At 32.2% G+C, this 15,873-nt stretch overlaps 1 protein-coding gene across 5 annotated transcripts in view; it reads left to right on the top strand.

Annotated features, from left to right (window-relative positions):
- Nucleotides 1-15,873, top strand: part of Dcc (DCC netrin 1 receptor) — a 1,081,241-nt gene that overhangs the window by 872,546 nt on the left and 192,822 nt on the right. For all 5 annotated transcript variants that reach the window (XM_063231626.1, XM_063231625.1, XM_063231624.1 and 2 more), the window contains exon 14: nucleotides 3,362-3,472. In XM_063231626.1, coding sequence (XP_063087696.1) covers nucleotides 3,362-3,472 — 111 coding nt within the window. The remainder of the gene's footprint in view (nucleotides 1-3,361; nucleotides 3,473-15,873) is intronic.

The following is a 15,873-nucleotide window of genomic DNA, read 5'->3' as shown; positions in this document are numbered from 1 at the left end:
CCTAATTTGAAGTTACAGCGAGGATTTTAAATCACTGCTATCAGTTTCATTGTGGGAATCCATATCAACTAAATTTGCAAGTGCTGTTTTTATTTAATTTCAAAGGGCTCATCTCAAAAAATTGTTTGGAATTGAATTGAAGACTGCTTTTTCATTGTGTGGCCTGCATAGAGTAAACATCATGATAAACATCCTTTGATATCTTATGGACTGAGAAACTGAAACACTAGCGTAGAATTTGTATAACAAAGCTAAAAAAGAGAAAGGAAAATTATATTTTGAATAATACACCATCTTTTATAATAAGAACTAAAATTACAAATGGAACAGAAGAATTACAGAGGTTGAAACTTTGTATTAGGAATAAATATAGACAGAGATATTCTATTTTCCAAAACAGAATTTTTACGATTAAGAGAGAATATTGAAAATACATAAGATTTTATAGATGTTTGTATTGAGAGAAGTTTTACAGCTCATCTGTCTTCTAAAATGAAATCCAAAATCCAAAATTATTTTAGATAAAAGACAGTACTTCAAAATACTTGAAAAGATTTTCAAAATAACCTAGGTCACTCATCCATGGTGGATGCTAAATTTTCATGGCAGATATAACAGAAGTGATAAGAGCTTTTCTTCTCTATGTGGTTGGAAGGAAGCTCTTCTATTTAGAAAAATAATTTGGGATGACCAGGTGAGATCCCACTTGGAATCACAAATCAACTTCTAAACTGCTTGTTAACTTCAAATCACTAAGGTTTTATTTTACTCAAAATTGGATTAATACTCTGAGAGATCCTGAACTCAAATATTGAAATCAAAACCTGGTGAAATTATTAAAGGACATTCAGGTATCAATTATAAAGTGAGATATTTTAAATTAGATTATATTAAAATCAATAGATTCATCCACAAATTATCACTTAATTTAAAGGTAAGTAAATGAAAGAAATAGAATTTGACATTCAAAAAGATTTCCATTTATATCTCCAAATAATGCAAGTGATAAAATGGTGTCGAGAGAGAAAGAGCGAGCGAGCGAGAGAGAGAGAGAGAGAGAGAGAGAGAATATAAAGAGAGACCATAAAGATACTTATTGCAAATAATGGGTTTCAGTGATTGTAGCATCCGGCGAGGCATTTCCAGAATCCACAGCTTGCTATGAGAAACAAAGACTAGAGCTCTCAATAGAAAGTAGTATCCATAGCAAGAATTTCTGCTTCAGAGAAGCCTCAGCTCTGCTCTTCTAACCTTTCACCTGATTGGACTTGGCACATATAATCTCTAGGGCAGACAATATCCCTAATTTAAAATCATCAGAATATGGAATTGAGTCCCATTATAAAATACCTTCCCTGAAATACCTCAATTTGTGTTTGATTATCTGAGTACTGTAGCCCAACCCAGTTATCGCATAAAAAGATCATCATAGATTGTATTTTGATTCAGATGTTGGCTACACTGGATTGGTCCCTTTTCTGTCACTGAAAAAAAATAGCAGTGAGCCACAGTTTAAAGGAGGAGAGGTTTATTTTACTTCATGCCTTCAGAGGTTTTAAAATAAGCATAGTCACTTGGCACAAGACAGAAATGGCAGGAGATGGAAACTGCTCAACCTATGGCAGAGAAGAAGCAAAAAGAGGTGGGAGGTGTCTAGAGAAGAATACACTTCCCTTCTGGGTCACAGCCCACTGACACAGCTTTTCTCTTGGGGCTCCATCTTCTGGTACAGCACCAAGCCCCCCCCCCCCCAGAAATGAATTAACTCTCTGATGAATACAGTGGCCCAATCACCTGGCAAAAGCCCCATCTTGAATATGTAAGACTTTGGAGACATCTCAGCCCGAAACAATAACAAACAGCACTGATACAACTGTGTATCTATTTTGAAAAGAAATGCAGCTAAATTTCAGCCTAAAATGAAACAGTATATGTTTGATGCATTAAAGCTCTATTTCAAACAATGAAATTCATAAGCTTTCTGGAGTTTTCTCCTTATTAATTTTTAAATTTCCCTGAAGATCTCTGCAAACTCTCTGCCTCAGTAATCAACAGTGGTTCCAAAACGAAAAAAAAAAAAAAAAAAAAAAAAAAAATATCAAATCAATACTATGTTAGCAAATTGAAGCTAGTGCAAGCATACTTCAAAGATTTTATGTTCAAAAGTAACTCTTTGCAACAATGCTGTCTTAAATGTTGTATTTTAACCTAATTTTTATGTGTTTGTTAAAAACTGTTGTAACTAATCAGAAACCTCATGTGGTCTTTTCAGAAGCGCTTTAGCCTATTTTCTGCTGCTGTAACAAAATTCCATAGTCTTAGTAGTTTATAAACTGTAGTGGGTTATGGCTTATAGTCTTGGAGAGCAGTAAGTCTAAGAGGTAGTACCAGCATCTAGAGAGGTCATCAAGTGAGAGAAGGTAGAAGCACAAGCAGGTATGCAAGATAAAAAAAAAAAAAAAAAAAAAAAAAAAAAACTGGTCCAAATTCAACCTGTTTACCAGGAACTCACTTCTGTAACTAACTCACGCCTACAGTAACAAGGGAAATTCATTCATGTGGGCAGAACCCTCATCACATAATCACATCTTAAAGTTCCCTTTAATGTGATTATAACAGAAATGTTGGAAAAAGTATTTATCATGAAAAGTGTCACTTTTTTGGCAATAATTTGTCATATTAATAAGCTACTTTGAAATTTAGGTAAAAGAATTATTTACATTAAAAATATATACATATCATATGAAAATATGTCTTCTCTAGTCTACCTGAAATTTCTGGGCTCTTCAAATTAAATGCTAATGGCATAACTGTTTATAATACAGTGTAACCAAATTATCAAAGACATTGTGTTCCATCATCTGCAATATGACACATGATACAAAATGCAAATATTTACCAAAATAGTTTCAAGAGATGAAAGTGTGGCATTTTTTTTGAAGCACTGTCTTTGGGTTTTTTTTTTGCTGGCCACAAAGAAAAAGTAATTAGTGATCTCAAATGAAAGATGGAAGTATACATTTTTAGATTGTTCATAATTCATAGGTATAGCTTTTCTGAACAATGAGGAAAAATTATTCTTAATATGTTTGATTATTTCTTCATTGTTCATATTTAATATCCTGCATCTTCCCTGAGGCTGTTTTCATTGATACATTTTTGTAAGCTGGAAAAAATGCATGACAATTTTTGAAAAATAACTTGATTTCTTGCTATGGTATTTCTGACCTTTTAGTCAAAATAACAGTAATTACCACCACAATCACAAACAATGTCAGAAATGCCAACTAGAATCTTGCTAACACTTTTAAAACTTAGAAATACTTAACTTTTTTTTTTTTTCTGATGTAAAACTTTCTAGGACTGGAGAAGGGAAGTCAGTACAGTTTTCAAGTGTCGGCCATGACTGTCAACGGCACTGGGCCACCTTCCAACTGGTACACAGCAGAGACCCCGGAGAATGATCTAGACGGTAAGGCTGCTTGCCAATTGTTATCATCACTCTGACTCTGCTTTTTAAAAAAGGGTATATCAGCCTCTTCATTGTTCACTGTTTTGCTTTATTACTATATGTATGCAATAAATAATAATTGCATTGATTTGGGGGAATTGGTATACAACCTCATAGCATTATGGTCATGCTCTTCTCCCTCTTCTTTCGTGAGTGTCTTTAGTACATGTGATTTAAAAAAAAGTGGTGAATGCTTCTTCTGAGTATTATCCAATAGAAAAGCCAGCTGATAAACTTATTAGGGGGTCCTTTTTCTATTTTATTCACCTTTTATAAACTTAATCACTTAATACTGTGAAACTTCTTGCTCTTCCCCCAAATCAAAAGGACTATGAAAGGTAAATGTTTTGAGTTGATTAAGGATGCCAAGCAGCTGCACAGTGCAGCTAAAGGGCCTCATGAACGGCAACTTCCAGAACCGAACACGGCTATAAGAGTCATCTGAGGTAGATTATTGCACTATACTTTTACTATAATATTTTTTAAATTGAAACATTCAACATAGAATTTGATGTTACACATGAAAGATGTACAAATGCATAAAAATGAGTGTGATTTAGAGTGAAAATAATTTAAAGCTGGATGATCAAAAGTGGGACCTAGAAAACATTGGGCAGAAGAAATGTACTGAAAATGTGATGATACAAGATGCCTGGGTAACTCACAGGTGTTCAAGTTCTTTATTTCTACCAATATGGTATGGAAAGTATTCAAGTAAAACTGGAATGTAAAATGTCTCTAACCCATGCTTTCACTTTCTCTGTCTTTTTATTCATATTTTAATCCTACTTCTTCTGTTATTACCTCTCAACTCTTCTCCCATTCTTCCTCAATCTTCTTCATTCTCCTCCTTATTCATGTTTCTCATCTTCTTTTTCTAAATATTCAAAGAATATTTATAGAGGATTTACTAAGCATCAGGTACGGTATTTAGCTCTGAGGCAACATAACACAAAAGTCATACTTCAGTACTCATGGAGATTAGATGGCAGCAAAGGAAGATATTCCAAGTGAAATCACAGGAGATGCCTATTGTACAAACATGGCTGAATATTTGCAAAATTGTGTGACTCAACATAAGAAAGACAAAAGGATGGATGAATGGATAGATGAATACATTCATAAATAGAGATTAAACAGGTAGAAAGACAAAATTTATAAAGAAAACTTGCATTTAAACTGAGACTTGAAAATTAGTGATAAATAGCCATGCAAAGTGTGTATTAGAAACTGAGGATGAAGATTGGAGAATAAAACAAGTGTAATTTTAAAGATACAGGCATGTTAAGAGACCATCAGGGATGAAGCATACAACAACATGATAATTTTTGTAAGACAGGAAGTTTCTAGATCTGGCAATATCAAATTAATGATTTGAAAATTATCTTAAGAATTCCATTTTTAAAAATTGTCCTTAATGCTGTTTATCTTAAGCAGGTAGTTAAAACTGAGTTAATTACAATTTCATTTTGACACATTTTTCTGAAGTATGCAACTAGATACACACCAGTTATGACAAACCTAAAGATAAACTTGAAGTTTTTAGAAAAATCGCTTGAGGCTTGGAGATGTTAACTTACCTTAGGTTACAAAATTGATACAAAAATGTAATTTCAAATGTTCCTATCCTTCTCTATAAGTTAAGGAGAATTCATTTTAAGGTATTTCTGAGAAGCCTAATTATGCCTGGGAATAGTCTAGGTATTAAGTAAAAAGCAATAAGAAATGCTTCTACTTTCAAGAAGTACAAATTCTATTGAGATACATAGAAGTAATGATAAGTATTCTAAAAAAATGATATACAGTAGAAGAAAGAACGACTTCAGGAACATTGTTTAAATAGGGACTGTGGAAGATCTCTATAGGTAATATAGCCCATGTGTAAGGAAATGAGGGGACAGCCCTGTGAAGAATCAGCCAAGAGTTTCCTAGAGAGAGAAGCAGCAAGAACAGACCTCGAATTGGAGCCCTGAGTACTGCTGAGTGACGGCAAGGAGCCCAGGGAAGTTGGTTCTGAAGTTGTGAGGCTAAGGTCTTTGCTATGCTAAGGATGCTTACAGTAAGCTATACAGATTCATTTTTTTTTCTGTTTTACTCAAGAAATAATGTTTCAAATTTATATAGCTGTGCTTGTCATCTAATCCACCCTTATCAAGTACAAATCATTAGTTTTGTTTTAAAGAAGACTAACTTAAGCTATGAAAACTTAACTCGATTAAATCAGCAAGAAACTGTGAAGCTGGAACTCAAGACTAGGTTCTGTGAATTGAGGTCCAGCTCAGATGATTAGAGCAGAGCCTCTACCAATCCCAGAGAGCTGACCTGAGGGCAATCAAGACATGCTTCAAGGTCAACAGTTCTAAGAAATGAGGTCATATTCTTTACCCGAACCCAAGTAGCCTATGTCTTAACGGAAGGAGTGAAAATTAATGGAGCAAAGATACTACAGTTCCCATAAAATATCCTGAAGGAATGGGAGTCTGCTTTTGACTTGTGTGCTCTTTTTCCTGACTCTGAATGAGTCACAATGTAAATTTGCCATGTTCTAAGTCTAACAATTTGTCTTCTTACCTTCCTTTTTGCTTTTGTTTATTTGCTCATTGATGCAGTTATTATGAAATAGATGAAGACCCTCATGAGTGCTTTGTCATGAAGAGGATAAACATATGGATAAGAATAGCTCTATCACTGCTTAGACAGATAATGGTTGTACTGATCAAAAAATTATGAAAATAAACAGTACTTGAACTAGTGATTTTAGGGAGAGAATGTTCTGATAAGTAGGACTACAGGCCTAAGGGGCACGTTTCCTTCAGAAAATGTTTTCGCTGTGGGTCCAAAATTCATTTTACTCCTTTATAGTATGTTATGTTAACAAATGTTTTAAATATTATTTCCTTTCTTCTACTTCTTCATTCATATAATTGCCAAGGCAATCCATGTCTCCTCTGATAACACACACATTAATAGTCTCAAGGTAAGCAGTGCATTTTTTTAAAGGAAGCTAGTAAAGTTGCTATTTCTGATCACAGTACTGTCATAAATTCTGATTTTAGATTGTTTAAACAATGAAAACCAGTAACCTTTCAGAGCACTTAAGTATATGAGATTGAAAAACAGGAATGTTTCATTTGTGTTATTAAATGGGGTTACAATAAATTACAGGTTTAGTCCTAAGTTTTTCCTATTTGTTGACCAATAGTCTTTTCCACATCAACACTTCCTTAAAATGCTATTGAGTCCCCTTCTTTCATTCTGGTTTCCTTCTTAGACTGTATCCTATGAATACTAACAATTTTAATATTTTTATTCTTTATGAATAAGTGTATAGGCTTGATATTGATTAGTAGTAGATATATATATATATATAATTATATATAGTTGTATAAATGAACATTTTCGTTAACAATATTATTCATCTCAATTCAACTTATTCTTACATGTGGTTAAATCATAGAACAGCATAAATGACTGTCTCCAAACTTTCATGGGTAATGTTTGGACTTTTTGAGTATGCCAGAGTCAGGAATTTCCACCTAGAATTACTTCAATTTCCCTTAAACAGTATTTAGGGAGAAGCAAGCATTTTGATAACCACATGAAATGGACGGGATACTTTATTGTGACCAAAGAAATCTGTGTTGGAAGGAAATTGCAATGTTAGCACTCCTTGGACATACTATGTTTTATAAATTTCTACCCTAACATACCCCACCTCAATGTCTTGGTGAACCAAAGAGTGCTGTACTTATAATTGTAATTGTGAGCTCTAAAATCAGCTGGACTGACACAGTGCTCTGTATGGTGTGGTAAAGAAAACTTCTCCTCCCTGTCTTTGAATTATCTAGCTTCTTTTTCCTTCTCTGCTTGGCTAAGCAGAGTGAAGATGAACAGTAACTTAGAGAAATACCCGTATTCCTTGTGGAATGCTCCTTTGATTAGAATGTTTTGTTAAAGTAATTGTAAACCACACTGTTTGTTCAGGGTTCCCTGTAAAGCACATTACTATTACTGTCTGCTGGGAAGTTTCAAAACATTTATTTTGTGGCTCAAAATTTCAGCTTAAAAAATCTGAGATCATTAGAACTCCCCATGGTTCTTATGTAAATGTCTTGTATAAGGAAATGAGAGACTTTGTGATGAAGCTTAACAAGGTATCCTCCAGGAAATTAAACTTGGGAATCTGTACTGCTTTGTTTTTTAAAATGTACAGGTAGTAATTGCTCTATAGCCAATAATGATGATATTTAAAATTAAACCTCTACCCTAAACTGTAATAGCTAAGCTAGCAAAATCATCAATGCAGAGACTTCTGAAAATGCAACAAGAATACTGCAAAACAGTACAAACCTCTGGGATCTGCCTCTATTTTCCCCCAGAAAATAAGTAACTAGCCCTGTTATCCTGACCTGCTAATCGGAAAACAACCGGTTCATTGCAAATGTTTTTCACTGGAGAAGTGAGCCACAAAGATGCTTCTGTGATCTGAAACTTGGTCTTTGTATAATCTTTACTGAGAACATGGATTTAGGAAAGAACACATTAAAGTTTATTATCAAAAAGAAATGATAAAATCAAAGTTGATGAGACTACCTAGAAAGGATACAGCACATTAAAATTGTCAGATTTACTTTTTTTAAAAAGTGTCAAGAAATGGAAAAATCTCTAAGCAAAAGAGTAAGAAATCAGAAAAATATAAAATTTTTCTAAGCCAAGCATAGTGCTACATATCTGTGACTCCAGCATTCAGGAGTCTAAGGCAAAAGGATCACAGTGAGTTTGAAGCCAGTCTCGGCTACACAGTGAGTACAGGTCAGCCTGAACTGTACCTTGTGTCAATATATACATACAAACATACATACATACATACATACATACAAAAAATTTGTCTAGGTGAAAAAATTGGAGGAAAGAGAAAAAACAAAGTAAAATGTATATATGTTATTATAATAGGCTGAGTATATCTCTCCAGAATGTCTATAAACCCCTGAAAAATGTTCTCCATAAAATTTCTTTGCAAAGTAATTAAATTAAGGACTTAAAATGAAGCAGTTGTCCTGGAATATCTAACCAATTCCAATGCCCAATGTAATTACAATGACCCTTATATGAGCAATGCAGGAAAATGCAAGAGAGAAAACAAGATACAAATATGATAAAAAATGTGGTGCATATTTCCATTTTAAAAATTACTAGAGTTAAGTACATACTACCTTTAATTTTCTCAAAATGATCTGCCTTATTCTGAACACACTAATCACAGTTTTTTTTTTTTTCCTACTTTCTGAAATAGTTCTAGGATTTCTCTTTTGTATGTATCTTTAGTTGCATGTCTTGGCTGCCTTTCTGTCCTGAATAAATCAAAAATGTTTACTTTTATGGTCAATTTGACTTGTGGAAAGACGCAGACCTCACAGAATCCCAGATCCTGTGAACAGCTTGGGTAAAAGCATAGCATGATGTTTTTAGAAGCCTGTGTTTGCTCAGAAGCATCATTTTCTGCAACTTTTTACCATACCGTGTAAGGACACTCACAAAATAAGAGTTCTGAAATTGTGGCAAGCATGATAGATTAAATACTTCAGACCAGGGCGGGGGGTATATTGATGGGATTAATTGCAATGTGTTTTTTACTACAATCATTTTTTTTTAATTACACACGTTGTCTTTTTTGAACAGCTCTTGTATGGTGGCCTTTGGCAACTTGAAGAGATAGGAAAATTGCATTGATTCTTAATGCTTTGATAAGAAACGCATCCCTGCTTGATGCCAGGAGTGAGAGCTTCTGAACTTGTGACAATAGAAATTCAACAAAACCAAAGAGTACAAATATTTAGACATATTTGGTTTGGGATATTATCTCAAAGAATGGGGCAGAGAGCACTGATAAGAACGAGAAATTTGCAAACATTTTACTGAGTTTTGATATGAGTTCTTGATATGATTTGGTATTTTCACTAGTCACCAGTGAGGTATCTTTGCAGTACCCCTCTTCCTTGTGTATGATAAGAATTAATACCAGTGTTGTCTGGAAATCTGATAGCCCCATCTTGTTATGGTGCACCTTGTCTTGCAATTGACCTGATTGTTGCAAAAAATTGTTGAAAATATAAAAGGAAGGGAATAAAAGAAAAGAAGAGGCTATGTGCCCTTTTATTGGCTGATATGTCGGGGATTATGGCCTCATATTTCTTTGTTTTCTGTCACCATGGAAGGCCCTGCTTCACACAGACACCTAGATTTATGCTCATTGAGACTTGATACTCTAAAAATATAAAATAATGAAACTATGTTGTCTTAAAACATTAAGTTTATATTAATTTAAGCTAAAATATATAAAAGCAAAAGAAACTATATAACTGTATTAATATAAATAAAGTAGAAACACAATGTGTATTTCATAATGCCAAAAAATTCAGAGATAGACAGCTTATCTATAAAGATAGACTTAACTTATAAATTCTAAAGAAAAACAGTAAAAACAATTGTCTGAGGTTTTATAGAAGATAAATATGATGTCAAAAGTTCATATCCAGTTAAGTATTTCTTTTTAAAAGTATTCTTAAAGAGATATTTTCTAAATCATTGGGGAAAATAGAAAGAAATAAAACTCTGTATAGTAAAACATAGAAAATAAAACAGCAAGAAAAGGCAACTGAAAGTTATACTCTTAAGAGAGAAATTCTAAAATTGAGAAAAATGAATTTTATCTCTTTGAAAAAGGCTTTCACGTCTTGTTAAAAACAAAATATCACTAAGTATTTTTAATTCAAAAAATATATTGCATGAAATTTGGGCCAAGAACTTGTAGGCTAAATGACAGGATTCCAGGAGTATAATAAAAATGCATGAATTCATAGGAGTATATACACAGAAAAATAAGGTGATGAACAATTTTACATTGATAACTAATACTATACAATAAAGATCTAAGTCATGGAATATCAAATATCAAAAATAGAGCATTTAACTTATATAAAACATTTAGACAGGTCAACAGGCCAAGACTGATTTGAGAAAGAATCCCTTCAAGTCCTTAAACCAAAATAAAAATATGAACAGAAAAAGAAATTGGAGGCTCTGAGTATGTCATTTAAAGGAAAAGTATCAGATGTGTTTTATGGAACATTAAGCATAACAGAAAGCAGAATTAATAAACATGAAGTTAGGTCTAAAGAAATTAATCATAATGCAGCAGAGAAGGACACATGAATGGAAGAAAAGAAAAGAATTTAAAACACATAATATGAGGACATTTCACATGCATTATTCATAATTCCAAAACAAAATAAGAATGGAGGAGAGGTTTTTGAGAAGCTAAGAAGTGAGAATATTTCAAAATTGTTGAAATACGTGAATTGTTTAGGGAGTGATGTTTCAGCTTAGATACACTGTGCTGCAAAAATAAAGACATGAGGAAGAGTTTAAAATGCCTCAGAAACATCTTACTTATTTAACACCTACGAGTATACTGATGAAATATTTTCAACCGCAATAAACCAGAAAACAATAAATACCTTCAAAATACTAATACAAACTGCAATCATCCTAGAATTGTATGGGCTTACAACTAAAATAATTTTTCAAGGAAAAGCAACATATAAACATTTCCTATAAACTGAGATTTTATATATTTTTTTTATTTAGAGGAAAAAATCAGAGCAGAAAAGGGCAGAAATAATAATTCCCAAAAATTCAGTAAGAAATCAGTAGATGATAAATTACATGTTGTTATCTTAGAAGTAGGTTGTTCAAGTTACAAAATCAAAGCATAAAAAGTGGACAATCAGACAATGGCAGTGCAAACCATTCTGTCTGATGAACTAATAAAAATTTAGTAGTATGGTTATCTATCATGCACACTTGGCAAGAAAGTGCTGTAAAGGATAAAACTGACGTGTTATTAATACCAGCATCTATTTTTGTAAATATGGTCTTTATATAAGTGAAGAAAGAGAAGTAATATTTAAAAAATGCAAAAATAATGTAACTTACAAGTACAGCAAAAAAGATTATGATTATATAAAACAAAAAATTATACGTTGGAGATTTTTTAAAGGGGATAAATGTGAAGTGGAAAGGGAGGAGATGGTAGAGTTTAAATTGTATTGAGTTTTTTTTTTTTCTGTTCTGCGAAAAGTAGAGATATAATTAACTTTGTATTTAAAGTCCAGAATGAATGATGCAAGAGTGTATAGTGTCATATTCAGAAGAGGACAAAAAAATTAATGGGAGAAGGAAATCTTGACACATATTTGTGAAAACAGACAAGCCACCATAATATTTGAATATGTTTTTATTACTTAGGAAGCAGTAAATAAATCTTACTATAGCTAGAAAATATAGAAAGCAAACCAATACCCCACACTTACCAGATTTTCACTCTTACCACTTAACTTTGTATTCTCCAAGTTTTCTGTTTTTCTACACATAAATATGTGAGTGCATACATATATAACACATGAGTAAATATATAAATATATAATGAAAATGAGTCAAATAATATGCACTATTCTTAAATTATATTTTTTAAATTATTTTTCTTTTTGCATGTTATGAATTTACAGCCTGATGATATTAAAATTTCTTCAAAGTCATCAAAATTTTACTTTACAAATCATTTTTTAAAACTACAATAAAATTCAGGACAGTACATGCATGCGTTTTTAAAACTCTTGAGTCTCTTACAAACACTGGGGTTTTATCCTCTAGAGCGTTCTTCTGATTTTGTCTCCTTATTTCTTATAGTGTCATTTATATTATTAGTATACTTTAAATTTTATATTTTGTAAACTGAAATTGTATGTAAAAGCCAATGTCCTATGCAGAGATTTTAACACATCTCTCTCAGAATTGGAGGAAATAAAATAAAAGGAAGATAGATGATTACTTGACATAAGTAAAGATACCCAAATTGGAGAATCACATTGTTTGTAAACATTAAAAAAGTTTTAGTGCTTAGCTACAACATGATGGATTGCAGAATCTTTGAAATATGTTTATTCTAGAGACATTATAGTAGCCATTGTTAATTTCCTGTTGTCTTGTTCTGAAATCCTGAAATCCTGTGTTATTTGCATTGTTTTGCTCTGATCTGCTTTGTTCTGTTTTGTTTTGTTTTGCTTTGATTTATTTTCTTTAAAATAAAAAAAATTTAAATCACTGAATATATTTATTAACCACAGTAGAATTAATAATCAATAGTAACATATGAAATATGTTTAGAAATATAAAAACAGACTTGCAAAAACATATTAATATGTTGATCCAATAAAATAATTGTAGTTATTTTAGAATGGAATAGAATGGAACTTTCAGATCTTGGTATATAAGCACACCTGGTTTATTGCTTTAATGATTTAAAATTTTGGGCTGATTGTGGTAGTAACCTGCCCATAATTCCAGTACTCTAAGTAGCTGAGATATCCTGAGAACGACAACTTTAACCCTAACCTGAGTAAATAAATAATAAAATGGTAGCAATAAATCATTGCTATAATATCAATAAAAATAAATGTTTTAAAATCAACTTAGTGACAATGAGACCCTGTGTCCAAATAAAAAATGAAAAGAACTTTGGATTCAAGATACAGAATCCCAAAAATGGAAAGATTTTCAAATTGTATTTTTATTTTAAAGGGAATATTTTCTTTCAATTGTTTTGAGAAAATCTCTGGGAAAAGTGAATAACAAGCCACTGAAATGCCTCTAAATAAATAAGTTCAAGATGGGGTAAAGATATGGGTTTATACAAGCCAGTGAAGGTATATGCTGATTTGGCAATTCAATTTGATCTTAGTATGAAATTTGGCATATGAAAAGCATATTGACACAATGCCATACAAAAGAATTATTTTTCTCATGGACTTTTGATAAACACCATTTATGTTAGTATGTGTTCTTCCTCGATTGACAGATGGAAGGAGTCAAATACAACTGCTCTTCCTTCATGAAATCTAGCTCCTTATTATCATTCAAGTGGATTGTATCGTATATAAGAAGTGAACAGACAAAATTATAATGATTTTTTGAAGGCAGTTTAAGTTTTTGGACAAGTGACTGTAGTGTGGAAAGAATGGTGTAGATATTTAGAGTCTAACAAATGTCCAAAGTTTCAGTTTCTTTCCTGACCGTATCAGACTTTTTAATTTGCTCATAGAATGTCTGATCCCTTTATGGCTTCTTTGAGCAAGTGATCATTTCTTGATTAATTCAAGAAAAATAAGGGAGGAAAGGTAAGTTCTTGAGCTTTAATGACTAAGTTTGAAACTTGCTCTTCTTGAAATGTAATCTTGGAAAATACCTTCACTTACCCAAGTCCTATTTTTTTTTCATTTATAAGAAAGGAATAACCAGAATATCCAGCTCAGTGGGCTTTTCAAAGGGTTGATCATGATAATGTCAGTGTTCAGCAGTGTATTGTTTTTGCTGGTTTTGAAAAATTAGATCTCAGGCTTTGACTACATAGTACATTTTGACAGCAGTATGAAATATTCATATTGTTGATTTTATGATACATCTCCTGGTTTATAAGAAAACCGCGTCTGCATTATGGAAATATTTATGCTAAATTCTGATGTAACAGAAAGTACATATCCAGTTCAATTTACTAGCCCAATATTTAATTCAGGAACAACTTTGAAGTTTGCCTTATATCAATACATACAAGAGGACAGTTTGCAGTACATAGTTGCTACCTTGTTTAAAGTATATATATACAAACAACTTCCAAAATTTTGTTGTTCTTATAAGAATCTAACAGCAGCCATACTACTGAAAATATATTCTTTAAGATCGAGACAGGTATAGGGTGTTTCCACTAATTCTGTTATTCAAAAGAATATAATGGCTTTGAGAAAAAAATAAACAAATTAAGTAGGTCATAATATTTTATCACATAAGAAAAGGAATGTTATTTTTATAAATGCTATGATTGCATATCTGAAAATCCCAAAAACTATACTAGCAAAAAATAGAACTGATTAGAAAATTTAATTAGGCAATAGGTTTGAAGATAGCATATAAAAATTTGCCTCTCTTTATAATAGCAATAATTACTTTAAATATGTAAGAGAAAAATACATTTTTAAAGTAATTTAAAATATAGTATGAAAGACTAAATTTAACATGATGCATGCAAATTTATGTGAAAAACATTACAGTTTTTAAAAATGTGACATGAATAAATAGAAAGTTATGTATGTTCTGAATAAGAAATATGAACATCAAAACATTATTAGTTTCCTCAAATTAAAGTTTAATTTAATAAATTCTAATCAGTGAACTTCATAGGAAATAATAAATGTAATAGAATTCCTAAACATTTTGAAAAAATATAATTAACATTTACAATAAAGCCTTAGTGAAAATCAGTATCATTCTGTTTGGCTTGGTACTACACAATTAAACCTTTGTAACAGAACATAGAAGATAGAAACACTTCTTAGAATAAATATTTGTAGCAGAACATACAAAGTACATCCTTGTACATTTAAGAAATAAATAAAAAATCAAGTTGGCATCTCTGCTAGTAGATTTGTCACCAAATGATATTGACACCATAATAGTACTTTCAGTACATCAGAAAATGTGCTGCTTCTCTTCTTTCCAATTAGTTGAGCTTTTGATTCTGATGATGGCATTTGAAGGCAAAGGAGAGTGAAGTAATCACTTCTTAATTAAGTCAAAAATAGAAAAATCTGGGGTGGTTGTAAGATTTTTTGTGTTTGTTTATTCATTTTGGCATTTTAAAATATAACACAGAGTTTGATGTTAAACTCTTTTGTACAGTTGGTTGCTATGAGTCACTCTTTCAGTCTATATTTCTCTTAATACTGTTAGTATTTTCTGAATCAGGCTGGTTCTGGTCTTCACAAGTCCTTTAAGCCAGAGAATCATCATCAAACTCACCTTTGCCATTTCATTCCAGTCATGACTGAACCAGTCACCAAAGCATGTGATTGCCATTTTCTTTGCAGACTTTGAATTCATCCATTTGTTTCCACACCCTCCACCAAACCTTATTGCAAGCTGTCATGACTCGTCATTTGGAAATCATCTCACACAAGTTACCTTGACACTGGCTTCCTTCCTCTGTTCAGTACACTCCATGGGGTCGCAGGGTGATTTTGCGTAGCTAGATCTGATGATGTCATTTCACTGGGATAATTCGTCTCTGTCTGCTCCAGTCCTCAGCACCACATGTGATGTCCCAATATATCTGCCTCCCTCCATATCCCTCTAAGTGAATGTCCTCAGCTGAATCACATCTCCAACTGTTGGACTTCCTGTATCCTCATCCAGAGTCTTTTCACATATAGTTCACAGCAACACCCCAAAACTTTCTGGATATTTTATTTCTG

This window comes from Cavia porcellus, unplaced genomic scaffold, assembly GCF_034190915.1.
Source record: "Cavia porcellus strain 051 isolate PalLab524CR breed Dunkin Hartley unplaced genomic scaffold, mCavPor4.1 scaffold_20, whole genome shotgun sequence".
In the NCBI taxonomy this organism is placed as follows: domain Eukaryota; kingdom Metazoa; phylum Chordata; class Mammalia; order Rodentia; family Caviidae; genus Cavia; species Cavia porcellus.
This window is presented reverse-complemented; position numbering and strand designations above follow the sequence as displayed.